Source organism: Oncorhynchus mykiss, chromosome 7, assembly GCF_057628025.1.
Source record: "Oncorhynchus mykiss isolate SJ-2025 chromosome 7, ASM5762802v1, whole genome shotgun sequence".
Lineage (NCBI taxonomy): Eukaryota > Metazoa > Chordata > Actinopteri > Salmoniformes > Salmonidae > Oncorhynchus > Oncorhynchus mykiss.
This window is the reverse complement of record NC_143028.1, coordinates 72,672,223-72,690,000: the sequence shown is the minus strand read 5'-3', so window position 1 is coordinate 72,690,000 and position 17,778 is coordinate 72,672,223. Positions and strand designations below refer to the sequence as shown.

The following is a 17,778-nucleotide window of genomic DNA, read 5'->3' as shown; positions in this document are numbered from 1 at the left end:
ATGTTGTGTGGTCCTAGATGACTCCCGGGTGGTTCTGGGTAGTCATTCATCTATCGTTGAATCTTGGGGTGGATGGATGGATGGAGGGGTAACAAACAAGTGTGGCCAGGGAAAAGAGCCCAGAGGAAAGCATTCCTTCAGCAGAGTTGATAACACTGACGGAGTAGCTAGGTAGCGCACCAGGGCTCCCCCGCCTGCATTGTTGTTGTAGGGGACTCATCAATCAATACTCCCTGAGGACTGGCTTGTCACTGGAGGGGTTGAGGCAAGTCAGTGTTTTAAAGCCAGTCGTGAAGCTACTTCAGGGATAAGTGTTAAGTTGATTACATTATGATACAGGTGTAGGATCTTAATTTGCTCAATCTGTTGTTGTTGAGAATTTTCCTGCGCCTCAGGAAATGAAGATGAGCTTCATGATATACATAAATAAATTCACTGAAAACCTGCACTAAAACATGGTTATATTAACGGTATAGCACATGTAGCCTCATCTAACCACCGATCAAGCAACATTATGGACTAAACGTAAAATTCCTGTTGCTGCAGGATTCTTTTTCTATGACAATATCTCTATATGTTAGGCCAACTAGGGCTCAAAAGTCCAGTAACTTTCCCCAAATTCTCATGTTTTCCAGACATTATGGTCGGAGGCTTTCAGATTTTTCAGCTTATTCCCTTCATATTCCGTGAATCTTCCAACCAGGATTTCTGGAAAAAAATTCTAGGGCCAATGTTGTCTCACAGTATAAGTATACATAGTTACAAATTCTATTGTATTGCCCCAAAATGAGTGGCAATTGACTGATATACTTGAATGATAGGTCTGCTATTTCTGTTCAGTTACGTTTGTCTGTCTTGCATTGTTGAATTCTCCGGCTTTGTTTCCATTCATTAGAAACATCTCTTTCAAGGGATAAAATAACAATAAACATATTTTTCAATTGCAACTTTCAGTAGACATCCAACATCTGTCAATGTGAGTCTGTTTTTAACGTTGGTTTAATGTTGTTTTCCAGGTAACAGTATTTCATCTGGGATTTTCCAGGGAGCCAACCCCATCACAGGCTCAACTCCCTTCAACACCACACAACAGGTCAGTACCAGATGTAATACGCAAGATATTACAAACAAAACCAGCTTCCTCTTGCAGTACACAAAGTATCCAAATAGCTGGGATAGTATGAAATGAGTTTGGACTTCTGCAACCTACAATTGTATGTGTCACACATGTTCAAGCTTTCTGCAATAATGTCCTTCATGAGTCCTTCAAATGTTTTGTTGATAAATCCAGATAATCCAGTCTTATTTCAAATAAAATAAAAAATAAAAATGATTTGTCACATGCGCCGAATACAACAAGTGTAGACTTTACTGTGAAATGCTGACTTACAAGCCCTTAACCAACAGTGCAGTTAAAGTATGACAATTAGATCAAAATAAACTAGTAGCACAATAAAATAACAATAATGAAGCTTTATCCAGGCTACATACAAGGAGTACTGAGTCAGTGTACTGGGGTGTGAGGTAGTTGGGGTGATTGAATGAGGTAATATGTACAAATACAGTTGAAGTCGGAAGTTTACATTCACCTTAGCCAACTACATTTAAACTCAGTTTTCAACAATTCCTGACATTAAATCCCAGTAAAAATTCCCTGTTTTAGGTCAGTTAGGTTCACCACTTAAGTTTAAGAATGTGAAATGTCAGAATAATAGTAGAGAGAATGATTTATTTCAGCTTTTGTTTCTTTCATCACATTCCCAGTGGGTCAAAAGTTTGCATACACTCAATTAGTATTTGGTAGCATTGCCTTTAAATTGTTTAACTTGGGTCAAATGTTTCAGGTAGCCTTCCACAAGCTTCCCACAATAAGTTGGGTGAATTTTGGCCCATTCCTCCTAACAGAGCTGGTGTAACTGAGTCAGGTTTGTATGCCTCCTTGCTCGCACATGCTTTTTCAGTTCTGCCCACAATCTTTCTATAGGATTGAGGTCAGGGCTTTGTGATGGCCACTCAAATACCTTGACTTTGTTGCCCTTAAGCCATTTTGCCACAACTTTGGAAGTATGCTTGGGGTCATTGTCCATTTGGAAGACCCATTTGCGACCAAGCTTTAACTCCTAATTTTCCCTACCCATCTATTTTGTGAAGTGCACCAGTCCCTCCAGCAGCAAAGCACCCCCACAACATGATGGTGCCACCCCCATGCTTCATGGTTGGGATGGTGTTCTTCGGCTTGCAAGCCTCCCCTTTTTCCTCCTAACATAACGATGGTCATTATTGCCAAACAGTTCTATTTTTGTTTCATTAGACCAGAGGACATTTCTACAAAAAGTACAAACTTTGTCTCCATGTGCAGTTGCAAACTGTAGTCTGGCTTTTTTTATGGCGGTTTTGGAGCAGTGGCTTCTTCCTTGCTGAGCGGCCTTTCAGGTTATGTCAATATAGGACATGTTTTACTGTGGATATAGATACTTTTGTACCTGTTTCCTCCAGCATCTTCACAAGGTCCTTTGCTGTTGTTCTGGGATTGATTTGCACTTTTCGCACCAAATGACATTAATCTCCGGTAGACAGAACGCGTCTCCTTCCTGAGCAGTATGACAGCTGCGTGGTCCCAATGTGTTTATACTTGCGTACTATTGTTTGTACAGATTAAGGTGGTACCTTCAGGCATTTGGATATTGCTCCCAAGGATGAACCAGACTTGTGGAGGTCTACAATTTTTTTTGTGGAGGTCTTTGCTTATTTCTTTTGATTTTCCCATGATGTCAAGCAAAGAGGCACTGAGTTTGAAGGTAGGCCTTGAAATACATCCACAGGTACACCTCCAATTGACTTAAAATTATGTAAATCAGAAGCTTCTAAAGCCATGACATCATTTTCTGGAATATTCCAAGCTGTTTAAAGGCACAGTCGACTTAGTGTATGTAAACTTCTGACCCACTGGAATTGTGATACAGTGAATTATAAGTGAAATAATCTGTCTGTAAACAATTGTTAGAATAATAGATGTCCTAACCGGCATGCAAAAACTATAGTTTGTTAACAAGAAATTTGTGGAGTGGTTGAAAAACAAGTTTTAATGACTCCAACCTAAGTGTATGTAAACCTCCGACTTCAACTGTCGGTAGGGGAGAAAAGCAGAAAGGTAGAAGCTGTTCCGGAGCCTTTGAACTGGGAAGCCCAATATGTGATCATTTGTAATATTCTGTGTATTTTCTTCGTGTTTAATATTGATCTTGTTACCTCTGTCAGGACTTCTCAGGGTACTACAACAAGTGTTTAAATGTGATCATGTTCCCTCCGTCAGGACTTCTCAGGGTACTCCAACAAGTGTTTAAATGTGATCATGTTCCCTCCATCAGGACTTCTCAGGGTACTCCAACAAGTGTTTAAATGTGATCATGTTCCCTCCATCAGGACTTCTCAGGGTACTCCAACAAGTGTTTAAATGTGATCATGTTCCCTCCATCAGGACTTCTCAGGGTACTCCAGCTACAGCCAAAGCCAGTACTCACCGTACTACAACACACACTACAACAGCCCGTACCTCAGCCCTAGTGCCATCACCACGTCCATACCTTATCAGCATCCAGAACACCCCGCTGTGGTGCCCAATCACAGCCCAGAGTCTCAAACAGGTACAGACGATTGCTCCCCTTTCCCTTTGTTGGAAAATGACTTATCATCCTCTTAACATTGTATTTATCTTAGTGTCGTGTTGTTTGGTGTTTTAGACCTTTTCATTGATGTGATGTGTGCGTGTGTGTGTGTGTATATGTGTGTGTGTGTGTGTGTGTGCGTGCATGTGCGTGCGCGTGTGTGTGTGTGTGTGTCTGTGTGTGTGTGCGTGTGTGTGTGTTCCAGGAGAGTACCATCCCCCCCCTAGCCCCCCCACCCCAGGGAAAGAGCCGGAGGCGGTGCCAGCCAGACGGAGCTCAGACGGGAAACTGAGGGGCAGGAAAAGAGTCAGTGACCCACAGCCCCCCCTGGACTCAGATATAGAGGTAATGTTACAGCCCCCTTGACTCAGATATAGAGGTAATGTTACAGCCCCCCTGGACTCAGATATAGAGGTAATGTTACAGCCCCCTGGACTCAGATATAGAGGTAATGTTACAGACCCTGGACTCAGATATAGAGGTAATGTTACAGACCCTGGACTCAGATATAGAGGTAATGTTACAGACCCCTGGACTCAGATATAGAGGTAATGTTACAGCCCCCCCTGGACTCAGATATAGAGGTAATGTTACAGCCCCCCCTGGACTCAGATATAGAGGTAATGTTACAGCCCCCTGGACTCAGATATAGAGGTAATGTTACAGCCCCCCCTGGACTCAGATATAGAGGTAATGTTACAGCCCCAACTGGACTCAGATATAGAGGTAATGTTTTCAGCCCCCCCCTGGACTCAGATATAGAGGTAATGTTACAGCCCCCTTGACTCAGATATAGAGGTCATGTTACAGCCCCCTGGACTCAGATATAGAGGTAATGTTACAGCCCCCTTGACTCAGATATAGAGGTAATGTTACAGCCCCCCCTGGACTCAGATATAGAGGTAATGTTACAGCCCCCTTGACTCAGATATAGAGGTAATGTTACAGCCCCCTGGACTCAGATATAGAGGTAAAGTTACAGCCCCCTGGACTCAGATATAGAGGTAATGTTACAGCCCCTGGACTCAGATATAGAGGTAATGTTACAGCCCCCTGGACTCAGATATAGAGGTAATGTTACAGCCCCCTGGACTCAGATATAGAGGTAATGTTACACCCCCCAGACTCAGATATAGAGGTAATGTTACAGCTCCCTGGACTCAGATATAGAGGTAATGTTACAGCCCCCTGGACTCAGATATAGAGGTAATGTTACAGCCCCCTGGACTCAGATATATAGGTAATGTTACAGCCCCCCGGACTCAGATATAGAGGTAATGTTACAGCCCTCTGGACTCAGATATAGAGGTAATGTTACAGCCCCCCTGGACTCAGATATAGAGGTAATGTTACAGCCCCCTGGACTCAGATATAGAGGTAATGTTACAGACCCTGGACTCAGATATAGAGGTAATGTTACAGACCCTGGACTCAGATATAGAGGTAATGTTACAGACCCCTGGACTCAGATATAGAGGTAATGTTACAGCCCCCCCTGGACTCAGATATAGAGGTAATGTTACAGCCCCCCCTGGACTCAGATATAGAGGTAATGTTACAGCCCCCTGGACTCAGATATAGAGGTAATGTTACAGCCCCCCCTGGACTCAGATATAGAGGTAATGTTACAGCCCCAACTGGACTCAGATATAGAGGTAATGTTTTCAGCCCCCCCTGGACTCAGATATAGAGGTAATGTTACAGCCCCCTTGACTCAGATATAGAGGTAATGTTACAGCCCCCTGGACTCAGATATAGAGGTAATGTTACAGCCCCCTTGACTCAGATATAGAGGTAATGTTACAGCCCCCCCTGGACTCAGATATAGAGGTAATGTTACAGCCCCCTTGACTCAGATATAGAGGTAATGTTACAGCCCCCTGGACTCAGATATAGAGGTAAAGTTACAGCCCCCTGGACTCAGATATAGAGGTAATGTTACAGCCCCTGGACTCAGATATAGAGGTAATGTTACAGCCCCCTGGACTCAGATATAGAGGTAATGTTACAGCCCCCTGGACTCAGATATAGAGGTAATGTTACACCCCCCAGACTCAGATATAGAGGTAATGTTACAGCTCCCTGGACTCAGATATAGAGGTAATGTTACAGCCCCCTGGACTCAGATATAGAGGTAATGTTACAGCCCCCTGGACTCAGATATATAGGTAATGTTACAGCCCCCCGGACTCAGATATAGAGGTAATGTTACAGCCCTCTGGACTCAGATATAGAGGTAATGTTACAGCCCCAACTGGACTCAGATATAGAGGTAATGTTACAGCCCCCTGGACTCAGATATAGAGGTAATGTTACAGCCCCCTTGACTCAGACATAGAGGTAATGTTACAGCCCCCCCTGGACTCAGATATAGAGGTAATGTTACAGCCCCCTGGACTCAGATATAGAGGTAATGTTACAGCCCCCTGGACTCAGATATAGAGGTAATGTTACAGCCCCCTGGACTCAGATATAGAGGTAATGTTACACCCCCTGGACTCAGATATAGAGGTAATGTTACAGCTCAGTGGACTCAGCTATATAGGTAATGTTACAGCCCTCTGGACTCAGATATAGAGGTAATGTTACAGCCCCCCCTGGACTCAGATATAGAGGTAATGTTACAGCCCTCTGGACTCAGATATAGAGGTAATGTTACAGCCCTCTGGACTCAGATATAGAGGTAATGTTACAGCCCCCTGGACTCAGATATAGAGGTAATGTTACAGCCCCCCCGGACTCAGATATAGAGCTAATGTTATAGCCCCCCCCCCCCCCCGACTCAGATATAGAGGTAATGTTACAGCCCCCCCTGGACTCAGATATAGAGGTAATGTTACAGACCCCTGGACTCAGATATAGAGGTAATGTTACACCCCCCCGGACTGAGATATAGAGGTAATGTTACACCCCCTGGACTCAGATATAGAGGTGATGTTACAGCTCCCTGGACTCAGATATAGAGGTAATGTTACAGCCCCCTGGACTCAGATATAGAGGTAATGTTACAGCCCCCCGGAAGCAGATATAGAGGTAATGTTAAACCCCCCGGACTCAGATATAGAGGTAATGTTACAGCTCCCTGGACTCAGATATAGAGGTAATGTTACAGCCCCAACTGGACTCAGATATAGAGGTAATGTTTTCAGCCCCCCCCCCCTGGACTCAGATATAGAGGTAATGTTACAGCCCCCTTGACTCAGATATAGAGGTCATGTTACAGCCCCCTGGACTCAGATATAGAGGTAATGTTACAGCCCCCTGGACTCAGATATAGTGGTAATTTTACAGACCCCTGGACTCAGATATAGAGGTCATGTTACAGCCCCCTGACCTCAGATATAGAGGAAATGTTAAGCCTCCCCTGGACTCAGATATAGAGGTAATGTTACAGCCCCCCCCGGACTCAGATATAGAGGTAATGTTACAGACCCCTGGACTCAGGTATAGAGGTAATGTTACAGCCTCCCCTGGACTCAGATATAGAGGTAATGTTACAGCCCCCTGGACTCAGATATTGAGGTAATGTTACAGACCCCTGGACTCAGATATAGAGGTAATGTTACAGACCCTGGACTCAGATATAGAGGTAATGTTACAGACCCTGGACTCAGATATAGAGGTAATGTTACAGACCCCTGGACTCAGATATAGAGGTAATGTTACAGCCCCCCCTGGACTCAGATATAGAGGTAATGTTACAGCCCCCCCTGGACTCAGATATAGAGGTAATGTTACAGCCCCCTGGACTCAGATATAGAGGTAATGTTACAGCCCCCCCTGGACTCAGATATAGAGGTAATGTTACAGCCCCAACTGGACTCAGATATAGAGGTAATGTTTTCAGCCCCCCCTGGACTCAGATATAGAGGTAATGTTACAGCCCCCTTGACTCAGATATAGAGGTCATGTTACAGCCCCCTGGACTCAGATATAGAGGTAATGTTACAGCCCCCTTGACTCAGATATAGAGGTAATGTTACAGCCCCCCCTGGACTCAGATATAGAGGTAATGTTTTCAGCCCCCCCCTTGACTCAGATATAGAGGTAATGTTACAGCCCCTGGACTCAGATATAGAGGTAAAGTTACAGCCCCCTGGACTCAGATATAGAGGTAATGTTACAGCCCCTGGACTCAGATATAGAGGTAATGTTACAGCCCCCTGGACTCAGATATAGAGGTAATGTTACAGCCCCCTGGACTCAGATATAGAGGTAATGTTACACCCCCCAGACTCAGATATAGAGGTAATGTTACAGCTCCCTGGACTCAGATATAGAGGTAATGTTACAGCCCCCTGGACTCAGATATAGAGGTAATGTTACAGCCCCCTGGACTCAGATATATAGGTAATGTTACAGCCCCCCGGACTCAGATATAGAGGTAATGTTACAGCCCTCTGGACTCAGATATAGAGGTAATGTTACAGCCCCCCTGGACTCAGATATAGAGGTAATGTTACAGCCCCCTGGACTCAGATATAGAGGTAATGTTACAGACCCTGGACTCAGATATAGAGGTAATGTTACAGACCCTGGACTCAGATATAGAGGTAATGTTACAGACCCCTGGACTCAGATATAGAGGTAATGTTACAGCCCCCCCCTGGACTCAGATATAGAGGTAATGTTACAGCCCCCCCTGGACTCAGATATAGAGGTAATGTTACAGCCCCCTGGACTCAGATATAGAGGTAATGTTACAGCCCCCCCTGGACTCAGATATAGAGGTAATGTTACAGCCCCAACTGGACTCAGATATAGAGGTAATGTTTTCAGCCCCCCCCTGGACTCAGATATAGAGGTAATGTTACAGCCCCCTTGACTCAGATATAGAGGTAATGTTACAGCCCCCTGGACTCAGATATAGAGGTAATGTTACAGCCCCCTTGACTCAGATATAGAGGTAATGTTACAGCCCCCCCTGGACTCAGATATAGAGGTAATGTTACAGCCCCCTTGACTCAGATATAGAGGTAATGTTACAGCCCCCTGGACTCAGATATAGAGGTAAAGTTACAGCCCCCTGGACTCAGATATAGAGGTAATGTTACAGCCCCTGGACTCAGATATAGAGGTAATGTTACAGCCCCCTGGACTCAGATATAGAGGTAATGTTACAGCCCCCTGGACTCAGATATAGAGGTAATGTTACACCCCCCAGACTCAGATATAGAGGTAATGTTACAGCTCCCGGACTCAGATATAGAGGTAATGTTACAGCCCCCTGGACTCAGATATAGAGGTAATGTTACAGCCCCCTGGACTCAGATATATAGGTAATGTTACAGCCCCCTGGACTCAGATATATAGGTAATGTTACAGCCCCCCGGACTCAGATATAGAGGTAATGTTACAGCCCTCTGGACTCAGATATAGAGGTAATGTTACAGCCCCAACTGGACTCAGATATAGAGGTAATGTTACAGCCCCCTGGACTCAGATATAGAGGTAATGTTACAGCCCCCTTGACTCAGACATAGAGGTAATGTTACAGCCCCCCCTGGACTCAGATATAGAGGTAATGTTTCATCCCCCTGGACTCAGATATAGAGGTAATGTTACAGCCCCCCCTGGACTCAGATATAGAGGTAATGTTACAGCCCCCTGGACTCAGATATAGAGGTAATGTTACAGCCCCCTGGACTCAGATATAGAGGTAATGTTACACCCCCTGGACTCAGATATAGAGGTAATGTTACAGCTCAGTGGACTCAGCTATATAGGTAATGTTACAGCCCTCTGGACTCAGATATAGAGGTAATGTTACAGCCCCCCCTGGACTCAGATATAGAGGTAATGTTACAGCCCTCTGGACTCAGATATAGAGGTAATGTTACAGCCCTCTGGACTCAGATATAGAGGTAATGTTACAGCCCCCTGGACTCAGATATAGAGGTAATGTTACAGCCCCCCCGGACTCAGATATAGAGCTAATGTTATAGCCCCCCCCCCCCCCCCCGACTCAGATATAGAGGTAATGTTACAGCCCCCCCTGGACTCAGATATAGAGGTAATGTTACAGACCCCTGGACTCAGATATAGAGGTAATGTTACACCCCCCCGGACTGAGATATAGAGGTAATGTTACACCCCCTGGACTCAGATATAGAGGTGATGTTACAGCTCCCTGGACTCAGATATAGAGGTAATGTTACAGCCCCCTGGACTCAGATATAGAGGTAATGTTACAGCCCCCCGGACGCAGATATAGAGGTAATGTTAAACCCCCCGGACTCAGATATAGAGGTAATGTTACAGCTCCCTGGACTCAGATATAGAGGTAATGTTACAGCCCCAACTGGACTCAGATATAGAGGTAATGTTTTCAGCCCCCCCCCCTGGACTCAGATATAGAGGTAATGTTACAGCCCCCTTGACTCAGATATAGAGGTCATGTTACAGCCCCCTGGACTCAGATATAGAGGTAATGTTACAGCCCCCTGGACTCAGATATAGAGGTAATGTTACAGCCCCCCCCCCCCCGGACTCAGATATAGAGGTAATGTTACAGCCCCCTGGACTCAGATATAGAGGTAATGTTACAGCCCCCTGGACTCAGATATAGAGGTAATGTTACAGCCCCCTGGACTCAGATATAGTGGTAATTTTACAGACCCCTGGACTCAGATATAGAGGTCATGTTACAGCCCCCTGACCTCAGATATAGAGGAAATGTTAAGCCTCCCCTGGACTCAGATATAGAGGTAATGTTACAGCCCCCCCCGGACTCAGATATAGAGGTAATGTTACAGACCCCTGGACTCAGGTATAGAGGTAATGTTACAGCCTCCCCTGGACTCAGATATAGAGGTAATGTTACAGCCCCCTGGACTCAGATATTGAGGTAATGTTACAGACCCCTGGACTCAGATATAGAGGTAATGTTACAGACCCCTGGACTCAGGTATAGAGGTAATGTTACAGCCTCCCCTGGACTCAGATATAGAGGTAATGTTACACTCCATGGAAGTCACACACACACACAAAACATTAAGGCCAAAGTTTGTTGACAATTGGACAGATGGACAAAAGTAGAGTAATACTTTCACTACTGCACTGAGATCATCAGTACATTTATCATTTATGCTATCAGTTTTACAAACACATTTTCCCAGTTAGTTTTCTTCTGATTAATCAGGCTGTATGTTTAACCCTCACTGTCATTTTCTTCCCAGTGTAGATATGATGTTAATATTCAGCAAATTGTCTTTTGTATTATTTTATTATTGTATTATTTTCCAGCGTGTGTTTGTGTGGGACCTAGACGAGACCATCATCATTTTCCACTCTTTGCTCACAGGGAGCTTCTCCACCCGATTTGGCAAGGTACAAAACAGTCAACATACATTCATGTGACATGGTGAATATTCTCTCTGTATCACTTTTTAGATGAAATAACCCTGAAAGTATTTGCTGGTTTATTGAACTAATAATCCTTGATGAGATGAACTATGCACTTTCAGTTCGAGGTGAATTCTAACTTCCAGTGAAGTGTTGTCTTAGTCACACATTGATGTCAATGGGACTAAGCGGAAATTCTGCTCATGTGAAAGTTAGGATTCATTTGTTGAAACGTAACTCTTTTAGTAGTGTTGTTTGTCCTTTGCTCTCTCCTTGACTTTTCACACGCTTGGTGTTTTCCTTCTCTACCCTGTTGTCTCTTTATATAACCCAGTGGACTTGTTTGGCCAACCCACGTCCCACTGTTTGATTGACAGCTGATTCACTTTTACATAATGGACAGGCAGCTGATGACGGGAACAATAGTAATGGTTCTTTTGGCCGTGACTGTGTTTTGAATTCTCACTGTCCCTCTGCGGTTTGCCGTGATGTAAACAAGGAGCCAGGGAGTGATTAGTGAGAAGAAAATAGAGTAGTGAGAGGAAGAGAGAGAGTATTGAGAGGAGAAGAGAGTGGAGGAGGGAGGAGAAAGGTGGAGAGAGTAGTGAGAGGAGGAGAGAGGTCGAGAGAGTAGTGAGAGGAGAAGAGAGTAGTGAGAGGAGGAGAGGAGAGAGGAGTGAGAGGAGAAGAGAGTAGTGAGAAGAGAGAGAGGAGGAGAGCAGTGGAGAGAATAGTGAGAAGGAGGAGAGCGTAGTGAGAGGAGGAGAGGAGGAGAGCATAGTGAGAGGAGAAGAGAGAGAGGATGAGAGTAGTTAGAGGAGGAGAGAGAGGAGAGTAGTGAGAGGAAGCCCAAGCCTTCCCCATTTCTCCTTCTCCCAAATCTGCTCAGCTGATGTTCTGAATGAGCTGCAAAATCTGGACCCCTACAAATCAGCCGGGCTAGACAATCTGGACCCTTTCTTTCTAAAATTATCTGCCAAAATTGTTGCCACCCCTATTACTAGCCTGTTCAACCTCTCTTTCTGAGATTCCCAAAGATTGGAAAGCAGCTGCGGTCATCCCCCTCTTCAAAGGGGGTGACACTCTTGACCCAAATTGCTACAGACCTATATCTATCCTACCATGCCTTTCTAAGGTCTTCGAAAGCCAAGTCAACAAACAGATTACCGACCATTTTGAATCTCACCATACCTTCTCTGCTATGCAATCTGGTTTCAGAGCTGGTCATGGGTGCACCTCAGCCATGCTCAAGGTCCTAAATGATATCTTAACCACCATCGATAAGAAACATTACTGTGCAGCCGTATTCATTGATCTGGCCAAGGCTTTCGACTCTGTCAATCACCACATCCTCATCGGCAGACTCGACAGCCTTGGTTTCTCAAATGATTGCCTCGCCTGATTCACCAACTACTTCTCTGATAGAGTTCAGTGTGTCAAATCGGAGGGTCTGCTGTCCGGACCTCTGGCAGTCTCTATGGGGGTGCCACAGGGTTCAATTCTTGGACCGACTCTCTTCTCTGTATACATCAATGAGGTCGCGCTTGCTGCTGGTGAGTCTCTGATCCACCTCTACGCAGACGACACCATTCTGTATACTTCTGGCCCTTCTTTGGACACTGTGTTAACAACCCTCCAGGCAAGCTTCAATGCCATACAACTCTCCTTCCGTGGCCTCCAATTGCTCTTAAATACAAGTAAAACTAAATGCATGCTCTTCAACCGATCGCTACCTGTACCTACCCGCCTGTCCAACATTACTACTCTGGACGGCTCTGACTTAGAATACGTGGACAACTACAAATACTTAGGTGTCTGGTTAGACTGTAAACTCTCCTTCCAGACCCATATCAAACATCTCCAATCCAAAGTTAAATCTAGAATTGGCTTCCTATTTCGCAACAAAGCATCCTTCACTCATGCTGCCAAACATACCCTTGTAAAACTGACCATCCTACCAATCCTCGACTTTGGCGATGTCATTTACAAAATAGCCTCCAATACCCTACTCAACAAATTGGATGCAGTCTATCACAGTGCAATCCGTTTTGTTTTACTCCATGTGTAACTCTGTGTCGTTGTATGTGTCGAACTGCTTTGCTTTATCTTGGCCAGGTCGCAATTGTAAATGAGAACTTGTTCTCAACTTGCCTACCTGGTTAAATAAAGGTGAAATAAAAATAAAATAAATAAATAGTGAGAGGAGAAGAGAGAGGGGATGAGAGTAGTGAGAGGAGGAGAGAGTAGTGAGAGGAGAAGAGAGAGGAGAGAGTAGTGAGAGGAGAAGAGAGGATGAGAGAGTAGTGAGAGGAAGAGAGAGAAGAGGAGAGGAGAACAGAGTATTGAGAGGAAGAGAGAGAAGAGGAGAGAGAGGAGTAGAGGAGAAGAGATTACTGAGAGGAGGAGAGGAGAAGAGAGTAGTGAGAGGAGGAGAGGGGAAGAGAGTAGTGAGAGGAGGAGAGCGTAGTGAGAGGAGAAGAGAGAGAGGATGAGAGTATTGAGAGGAGGAGAGGAGAAGAGAGTAGTGAGAGGAGGAGAGCGTAGTGAGAGGAGAAGAGAGAGAGGATGAGAGTAGTGAGAGGAGGAGAGAGTAGTGAGAGGAGAAGAAAGGAGGAAAGGACAAGAGAGTAGTGAGAGAGAAGAGAGAGAAGAGGAGAGAGAGGAGTAGAGGAGAAGAGATTAGTGAGAGGAGGAGAGAGACAAGAGAAGAGAGGCGGAGAGAAAGGAGGAGAGGAGAAGAGAGTAGTGAGAGGAGAAGAAAGGAGGAAAGGACAAGAGAGTAGTGAGAGAGAAGAGAGAGAAGAGGAGAGAGAGGAGTAGAGGAGAAGAGATTAGTGAGAGGAGGAGAGAGACAAGAGAAGAGAGGCGGAGAGAAAGGAGGAGAGGAGAAGAGAGTAGTGAGAGGAGAAGAAAGGAGGAAAGGACAAGAGAGTAGTGAGAGAGAAGAGAGAGAAGAGGAGAGAGAGGAGTAGAGGAGAAGAGATTAGTGAGAGGAGGAGAGAGACAAGAGAAGAGAAGCGGAGAGAAAGGAGGAGAGGAGAAGAGAGTAGTGAGAGGAGAAGAGAGAGAGGAGAGGAGAGAGAGTAGTGAGAGGAGAAGAGAGTATTGAGAGGAAGAGAGAGAAGAGGAGGAGAGGAGAATAGATTAGTGAGAGGATGAGAGAGAGGAGAAGAGAAGAGAGGCGGAGAGAAAGGAGGAGAGGAGAAAAGAGGCGAAGAGAGAGAAGAGGATAAGAGAGTAGTGAGAGGAGAAGAGAGAGGAGGAGAGAGGAGAAGAGAGTAGCGAGAGGAGGAGAGCATAGTGAGAGGAGAAGAGAGTAGTCAGAGGAGAAGAGAGCAGTGAGAGGAGAAGAGAGAGGAGGAGAGAATAGCGAGAGGAGAGAGGAGGAGAGAGTTGTGAAAGGAGAAGAGAGATGAGGTGAGAGAGTAATGAGAGAAGAAGAGAGTAGAGAGAGGAGAATAGAGAGTAGTGAGAGGAGGAGAGAGTAGTGAAAGGAGAAGAGAGAGGAGGAGAGAGTAGTGAGAGGAGAAGAGAGAGGAGGAGAGTGTAGTGAGAGGAGAAGATAGTAGAGGGAGAGAGGAGAAGAGAGTAGTGAGAGGAGGAAAGGAAGAGAGAGGATGAAAGAGTAGTGAGAGGAGGAGAGAGAGGAGGAAAGGAAGAGAGAGAGGATGAGAGAGTAGTGAGAGGAAGAGAGAGTAGTGAGAGGAGGAGAGAGTATTAGACCTAAGCGCTTCACCATTTTTGCACGACCTTGTTTCTTTTTCTTTGTATCGTCCGGGGGAAAGGAGAGGGTGGAAGGTTTGACGTTTGACTGATGTGCCAAATTCCTGATTCCACCCAGCAGCTTCCCAGCTGAATCGACAAACTTTAATCCGACATGCTCTGACATCAAAACTCAGACATGTAAGATAGGGAAAGAAAGTTGTTAGGGAGGAAGGGGGTGGAGGGGGAACATTTCTCAAATCTCCAAAAAGATTTCGACCAAAGTTGAGAGTGTATAGGCCTAGTGGGATTATGTACAAACCAGGAATTGGTTTTCAATTATGTAGGAGCGAGTTTGAAACGTCTTTCTCACAATAATGCTCACTGTCAGACAACGACCAATGTTTATGTTAGCTCAGGTTTCCCTCTCTTGAAGAAAAAGGACCCCAATTCATCTTCCAAATGTAATGGCGTGTCTAGTCCAGACGGACTATAAATCATTCCCCATGACAGTCATTGTGGTATGACCAAACTCATTGAGGTAAACAAGTGTTGGGCCTGTGTTAAGGCAAGCAAGGCACGCTTGGACCCTGGAAGATGTGGAAAACAAATGGTCTCACTGAAAGAATGTTTTCACTGCCTTTGAAAAGCCGAGGAGAACTCTAGAGCACGTTAAGATTTTATTCTCTACGTTAGTGATCAGACGGCATCTCATTGATCATACGTCGGCTACGGCGCCGTACTCTTTCTCTCTCTGTCTTAGCGAATTAATTTCCTCTCTGCACGAAGACAAAAGTCCCCAAACGGGGGGTGGGATTGGGTGTTTTTCTCCTTTCTGATGTGTTCTTGTTCTCTGTGAATTCCTGCCTGTGATTAGCAGGAAGAGTAAAGCTGGAGCTCTTGTGTTTTTCATTGCTACCTCCCTCCGCATTCAAGAAGTATTCAAGAAGCCTTATGCTTAGCAGAGAGGGTGATTACGGATAATTACTCCATTTGAACAAAACACCTCCTCCGTCTCCTTCACCTTCCCTCATTCTCCTCCCGTCCCTCTATTTCTGCCCCCTCGCCTCCTCATTCACAATTGGAGGTGGGAAGAAGGCTGTCATCTTTCCAAACCCTAATCTGACACTCACCTTTGGCTGACGCCTCAGTCCTCCATTTCTGACACACTGCCAAGCTGTTGACGCACCGCCACAGTGCGAGTACAGCACACAGCAAGCTGCCCTGCCGGTGCCCAGACACTCCCCACAACAACACTGCACAGGAATGTTTTCTTGCAAACTGCTTCTCTGTTTCTTCTGCGGAAGATATATAATCATTTAGTAAAGTGCCTCTTCTTCATTCCTGAATTCTTAAATAACTGTGTGTCTGTGTATGTGTGACAGAGAGCGAGAGAGAGAGAGGTAAGGGTGCAGTTTAGTGGAAAGAATGATTGACAGAAATGTAATCAGATTTCCTGCTCAGGAGATAGAACCTGCCCTGTCAATCAGAGAGAAGGACTGCCAGTGTATTTAGAAGGTTGTTTGGACATAGGGAGAAAATAATGACTGTTAGATAGGCAGACTAAACACGGGCATAATTGCATACCAAAGCTCTTATGGCACCTCTGTTAGCTCTATTGATCTGAATGCCCATTCCCTCGGTGTAGATATAGAGTCAGGTTTGTTTGAAGCTTGGTGGTGTCCTGTTGATTTGATGGTGTATCGTGCAGAATATCAACAGCTCATTATGTTGAAGCCTTAACCAATATCACTGTTTCACTGACAACATTCATATATATTCATACAATATACACTGAGTATACAAAACATTAGGAACAATGTCCCATGACGTAGGACTGACCAGTTGAATCCAGCAACTCAATAATATGAAGGTGTTCCTAATGTTTTGTATACTCAGTGTATTTACACCATTATGCAAACCATCCTACCTATGTTAAGCCTAAGAACACAGACATGTATTTCTCCTGAGATGAACAATGACCTGGAAGTACAAGAGTCCTCTTAAACACGTGTAAACAAGTGGTCCATGAAGCAGGAAACCTAATTTCCACTTAAATCAAATGTTCACCTACAGTAGTTATGCATTGGTGGGAAAGGGCTCTATTCAATCAAATCAAGTTTATTTGTCACATGCGCCAGATACAACAGGTGTAGTAGACCTTACAGTGAAATGCTTACATACAGGCCCTAACCAACAGTGCAATTTTTAAGTAAAAAATTGGTATATGGTGAACAATATATAAGTAAAGAAATAAAAACAACAGTAAAAAGACAGTGAAAAATAACAGTAGCGAGGCCATATACAGGTGGTACCGGTACAGAGTCAATGTGCGGGGTCACCGGTTAGTCGGGCTGATTGAGGTAATATGTACATGTAGGTATAGTTAAAGTGACTATGTATAGATGATAAACAGAGAGTAGCAGCAGCGTAAAAGAACACAATGCAAATAGCCCGGGTAGCCGGCAATGTTCCCACATTAGCAGAGACTGCATTCACGTTAACCGCTGTAGATGTCGGTTCAATAGGAAATGACCTATACATTTCAACAGTACAGATTGAATAGAGCCCTGAGTGAAAACGAAGCGTGGAAGTAGAGTTATGACAGTACATCCTGGTACATACAGCTGTATTAACCTTGTAATGTAATGTCTATGTGTCTCCTGTCAGGACTCATCCAAGGCAGTGTCGCTGGGCCTGTGGATGGAAGAGATGATCTTTAACCTGGCCGACTCACGACTATTCTTCAACGACCTGGAGGTGAGATTTATTTACCTAATGAATGACATTATTCATCATCCATACTCTTGCTTATTAGCCATCATTCATCAAACATATTATTGCTTATTAGATCCTTCCCCCATCACCTCCATCCTCACACCTCCATCCCCCATCCCTCATCCCTCCATCCCCCATCCCTCATCCCTCCATCCCCCATACCTCCATCCCCCATACCTCCATCCTCCCACCTCCATCCCCCATCCCTCATCCCTCCACCCCTCATCCCTCCATCCCCATCCCTCCATCCCCCATCCCTCGATCTCTCCATCCCCCATCCCGCGTCCCT

At 45.0% G+C, this 17,778-nt stretch overlaps 1 protein-coding gene across 2 annotated transcripts in view; it reads left to right on the top strand.

Annotated features, from left to right (window-relative positions):
- Window positions 1–17,778, top strand: part of eya2 (EYA transcriptional coactivator and phosphatase 2) — a 58,621-nt gene that overhangs the window by 30,516 nt on the left and 10,327 nt on the right. For both annotated transcript variants that reach the window (XM_036984140.2, XM_036984142.2), the window contains exons 6-10: window positions 1,017–1,093; window positions 3,479–3,644; window positions 3,871–4,010; window positions 10,911–10,994; window positions 17,382–17,471. In XM_036984140.2, the coding sequence (XP_036840035.1) occupies window positions 1,017–1,093; window positions 3,479–3,644; window positions 3,871–4,010; window positions 10,911–10,994; window positions 17,382–17,471 (557 nt within the window). The remainder of the gene's footprint in view (window positions 1–1,016; window positions 1,094–3,478; window positions 3,645–3,870; window positions 4,011–10,910; window positions 10,995–17,381; window positions 17,472–17,778) is intronic.